Raw genomic sequence first — 5330 nt, 5'->3', positions numbered from 1 at the left:
ATAGCAAGGGGGATGAGGATGACAGACCAACAACTGAAACAAGGAAAGTAAACAATCCATCACACAACCATGTCATAGAAATTATCCTGAGAAAAAAAATACAAGAAACTTAGATATCTATTTGCTTTAGTTTTAACGTGTAGCTTCATCTGGTAGCTGGTAGCCTGGTACAGACTCTTGCTGAATTCCTTTTTTCATTCGTGCACAAAGTTGAAGTGCTCAGGTTGTCATTTGCTTTGTTTGTCTGATCCTTGGTCAAATATAACTCCACCCTCCATTTGATTTTTTTGCACAAACACGTGCCGACTGGCAGTTCACATGTTGCTCAGTTGCTGTTAAGTTAAAGAGATTATTTTTAGGCATTAGTCAAGGCAAAACGCAGTCATTAATTAGTATTTTCCTTGTACAAACCAACTCCTGTGCACTGGCAACACGTCTCTTTCCTCTGAAAAATCTTTGGGCATATTCACATTACCCTCCAGAATATCTTTATATACACTTGTGAGAACTCGTCACTCCAATTGAGGGTATGTCCTCATCACGCCCTTTGCTGCGGAAGAGCATGGAATAGAAGCTTGCCTAGTATTTATCAAGAAAGACAGAAATACACTTGAGGATAACTGTTTAGAGGAGCACAAAAGAACGTTTAGAGGAGCTAGGAAAAGAAAACAGGTGCAACAAAAGGATCAGGAGCTGCAGCATCGAACACGTATGATCTCCCATTTGATCGGCTTATGGAGTGCACATGTGCCCATTTGGCTGCAAGGCTTGATTATGAACTGGATTCAGAGAGAAAAGGAAAGTCAGTTAGCAGCACCAGTGTACTGCTGCACCTGAAATTCTAAATCATGTAAACCTGGACTCGGGGATGCTAACCACCGACGAGGAGCTCCTTCAAGAAGTTGTTTGTCAGCCTCACCGTTGTCTATAAGCCGAGCCTAACAAGGCTGCTGCCAAACTGATGGCATCCAACAGGCCACCAAGAACGAAGATGGCGTCCGCATCGCTCAAGCCTCCATCCCCGTTATGCCCGACTCTCCGCCGCTCCAATCTCACTCGTCGTCACTGCCACTAGAAGCCTCCGCCTCCGCCTCCGCCTCCACATTCCACTATAATCCTGCATGCTGTGGATCCACCTTCCCCCCGACAACATCTATCTTTTTTTCGCGATCGGGGGATATAGCCCGTTGTTCATTATTAAGAGGAGTGAAGTATAAGTCAGCTACGAGAGAACTCTCAACTACAAAACCATTAAGATAGTAGTGCGTAACCTGGAATAAATATAGGAAAATAAAAGATACGAAGAGAGCGCGACTGCCCTCAACACCCTGGACCTACAACTGTGACTGTGATTAAAACAACAACACAAAGGTTTCATACACAAAGACCAAGCCAAGGTTGCAAAGCATCCACCTAGAGAACACGCATCCAATAGCAATGACGGTAAAGCATCCGCCAACGAACCAAGCGACCACGGTGGCGAAGCATGCTCCAATGAACCAAGCGACCACGGTGGCCAAGCATCCACTGAGAAGCGGGCTAGCACACACTCGGTAGCAAAATCTACCAGACAGGGGCCCAAGGAGTGGTCATTGCACTCTTAGTAACAAAGCAACTGCCAAAGAGAAGGCCAGCAACCACGACGGCAAAGCATCTTTCAAAGAAGAGATAGCGGCAAAGCATCCGCTACAACAACGCCGGTGAGGTCAAGTGCAGTAGGAGAAATCGTTGCATTGTGATAAAAGCGTACACGCATGTACAACTAGGAGCTTCAGCGGCATGAACAACTTCAACAAATGGCGCGGTGCGGACAAGCAGAGTGCATCAACGAAGCCTTCAAGAAGGGCATGATGTCCGTGGATGCCAACTTCATTGTGAGCATCACCCAAACGAACTTTCATCCCCAAAATTGCCCCAGCCGCCAACAATGAACTGAGCATATGACGACGCCTCTAGGAAGTTGGTGACACTAGCGCACCACCATCGTCTACCCTATGCATGAAGCCTGGGGAGGTTTTCACCCTTGTTTCTTGCCGGCCCCGGTTGCCGTTGGAGGACACTAGGCTGGCCCAGCCAAGGGGCGTCCACCGACCCGCCATACCAAGCCCCCAAGTGGGCGACTGGTAGAGAAGGGGCGGCCATCCAGTATGGCAACCAATGCAGTCCAACCCCACCACAACCCAGCGTCGGGCCATGGGGGTTGGCCAACGACGCACCAGATCTGCCCCCGAGGGTGGATCCGATCGTCTGTTGCTGCAACAGGAGGGGGGAGGGGGTGACTGCCCACCAGCTCGCCAGCCAGAGAAGGCCACCCCGAACCCAACCCAACGCTAGAGGAGAAGGACTTGCGTGTAGATCCGGCCCGAGAGGGGGGCGGATCTGGCCGGCCTCCACCACACCAGGAGGGTGGGGATGATCGACGCCGTCCAGCCGGAGACCACCCCAGCAACTGCGGCCCCGGCCACCTGCTCGCCAGATCCGATCCCAAGGGGGCAGATCCGGCCGACCGTCGCCGTCCCCAGCCGAAGAAGGATAGGGTGGAGTGGGAAGGTGAATGGAGCGAGGAGAGGGAGAGGGAGGGTACCAAACGGAAGGCTCTCGGCAAAAGGGACACCGACCGTCGGCGTTTGGTGGTCGACAGAGACTTTGCCGAGAGCGCGCCTTTGCTGAGTGAGCTGCTCTCGGCAAAGAGCCTCTTTGCCGATCGCCTGCTTTCGGCTCTCGGCAAAGAGCCCTTTGCCGAGCGCCTGACGTGGCGCTCGGCAAAGGAAGCTCTTTGCCGAGTGTCTACTCGACAGCTCTCGGCAAAGATACCGGCTCTCGGCAAAGTAGGATTTTCCTGTAGTGTTAGTTTCAGGCGTCAAAAGTAGAACATGAATGAATTGAAAACATAAGCACTGTAATTAGTATAAGAAGAAAACTAAAAAAAACTGCTTAGTACCTAAGTCTTCGGGTGTACAAGACCAATACACTCCATATACAAATGAGGTTATTTATGAGTTAGGGAGAGATAGAGTCAAAGGAGATTGTAGAAATAAGCAGGATGACTTTTATTAATAAACATATACATATCTAAAATCAAATATTAATTTATAGAAATTCACCAACTCAAGTTTGATAGTGGTTAACTTGGTCAGCGTTGTGCATGGAACAATACTGGTTTTGACATTTCAAGAGCCTTTCTCTGTTTAAAAAAGAATATAGCACCAAATCATCAGTTCACAAACCAGTGTATAAGCAAAGGAGAAATACATATTAGCACACTGCAAGATAAATCTCACTGAATATTCATCCAGCTTAAAAACCAAATGCCATTAGACCTACTAATGAAACCTTTGAAAAGGGTCGGTTGACAGATCATGTACTTTCTCAGCACTTAGAAGCTCATCAGGTGGACCAATCATCGTGTTAGGGGATACAAAAGCGATCTGTGCACCCCTGGAAGCCCTCTTTTCAATATGGAGCCGCTTATGCTGTCTTGCAATCCAACAATCGCTAACATTTGTGATTGCTAACTCAAGCCTCAGTGACTCCAACACTTTGGCATTTGATACAAAAAGCTTGACAAAGTTAATATGTGACTTGCTTCCTTCATAGTTTACTAGCACAATTTTCCTCACACCGATGTCAAGGGTGCGAATAAGGTTTTGGTATTTATGATACGACACACCTTTCGGTTTCAACCACAGAGTTTGTGCCTGCAAAAGGAACATAGAAATGAATGGTCAATATATCAAGCATTAGAACAATCATCGGTATATATATATATATATATATATATATATATATATATATATATATATATATATATATATATATATATATATATATATATATATAAAATACATATAATACAAAGACAAATAGACAAAAATGCAGATGTATGCACACTTTGGTACAGTGATGGAGTCACCTTGATATACAACCTCTCCATGTGGGGAAAGCACTTCACTAAATTAATAGCCGCATCCAAACAAACTTTGACATCAGATAAAGATAAAACCTTCACACTAGGTAACACGGCCGTCATGCTATCAACAGTTGATCCCTGAGTTACATTAAGCATACAATTAAAACATGATCAAATTAACTGAAGAAACTTGGATATATATTATCTCTCGTGAAGGCCTGGTAGGTGAAACTGAGAGTGGTGCCTGTACCTGAAAAAAGGTTGCATTACCCCCAAATGTAGGACGCCAATTCTGAAAGAGGTCTCCCAAAATAACAAATCTTGGCGCAGAGATTACCGAAATGTCCACCTTCATCCCTTCAAAATATAGCAGTCTTTCTAGACATGGGGCATCCTCGATGACTATGGCTAACCTGTGACCCAGCCAAGAAGAATGCACACCGATGCTTCTGAGGCTAGGGGAGACGATTTGCAGCTGCCAACAAGAATGCACACCGATAGACGATAGTCGAGGGTGGCCCAACTCGTGAATTAGCAAGCTTTCCAGGATAGGGCAGCCGGCGAGCAAGGCATGCAGGGAGCTCACTGAGATGCTGACATTCAAAAGGGTCATCTGCCGGAGAAGAGGAAAGCGTAGCGCGCTGGCATTGTTTCCGATTATTCCATCCGGGAAGCTGCTGCCACCGAAGCCAAATCTAGCAACACCAAGGGTAGACGAGAAGCGGTACATCCATGGCGGCCGCTGAAGAATAACGTTGCCGAAGAACTCGAGCTCCTGGAGGTTGTTGAGGGCAGAAGACTGGAGCCAGCCATCCATGGTCGCCGGGGTGGTGGGAGTGGGATACTCCTTGTGCTTGTGCTTGTAGTGGCGAGGCATGACGAAGCGGCGGCCGGGGCCACGGTGCGCAGAGAGGATGCGGGAGATATCGCTGGCGAGGATGCCGCGGCCATCGGTGTCGTCGGCGTGGAGGTCGAGATTGAGAGGAGCGGAGCGCCATACGTGGCGCCAGCGGGAGGAGAGGACCTGGGTGCGGGCGCCGTCTTTGGTGGGGAGGAGGGAGACGATGTCGCCGAGGACGTCGTCAGGAAGGCTGCTGATCCGGTCGGCGACGGCGAGGCGCTCTTCCTCTTGTTCCAGCCTCCTCTTCTTGGCTCTCGTGAGCATCCCCATGGCAGCGCCGCGTCCGGGTTTCGGGATCGGGAAATCGCGGCGCCGGCATGCGTGGCGTTGATGTTGATGGTGATGAATGGCTGGCCACGCAGCGGCATCTGTGACATGTTTCTGGCCCAATCCGTTATTTCTTGGGCCCAATCTGTTCTCCTGATGTGATCTGGTCCACAGAAAAAAATTACAACACGATCGAACATTCCACATGAAATACGGAAGAACTATTGAGCTGTAGTATGGAACAGTAAAAAG

The 5330-nt window shown here is 48.4% G+C and overlaps 2 protein-coding genes across 2 annotated transcripts; both read right to left on the bottom strand.

Annotated features, from left to right (window-relative positions):
• LOC8054446 lies at window positions 3186-4471 on the bottom strand. Its single transcript, XM_002459606.2, has 3 exons — window positions 4161-4471; window positions 3914-4048; window positions 3186-3698 (listed from the first exon to the last, which is right to left on the bottom strand). The coding sequence occupies exons 1-3, from the start codon at window positions 4263-4265 to the stop codon at window positions 3324-3326; spliced, it is 615 nt and encodes a 204-aa protein (XP_002459651.2). The 5' UTR covers window positions 4266-4471; the 3' UTR covers window positions 3186-3323.
• LOC110432608 (F-box/LRR-repeat protein At3g03360-like) lies at window positions 4319-5081 on the bottom strand. Its single transcript, XM_021453371.1, has 2 exons — window positions 4406-5081; window positions 4319-4323 (listed from the first exon to the last, which is right to left on the bottom strand). The coding sequence occupies exons 1-2, from the start codon at window positions 5079-5081 to the stop codon at window positions 4319-4321; spliced, it is 681 nt and encodes a 226-aa protein (XP_021309046.1).

This window comes from Sorghum bicolor, chromosome 2 (assembly GCF_000003195.3).
Source record: "Sorghum bicolor cultivar BTx623 chromosome 2, Sorghum_bicolor_NCBIv3, whole genome shotgun sequence".
Classification (NCBI taxonomy): domain Eukaryota; kingdom Viridiplantae; phylum Streptophyta; class Magnoliopsida; order Poales; family Poaceae; genus Sorghum; species Sorghum bicolor.
Note: the sequence above shows the minus strand (reverse complement) of the source record. Positions and strands in the feature narration are given on the sequence as shown.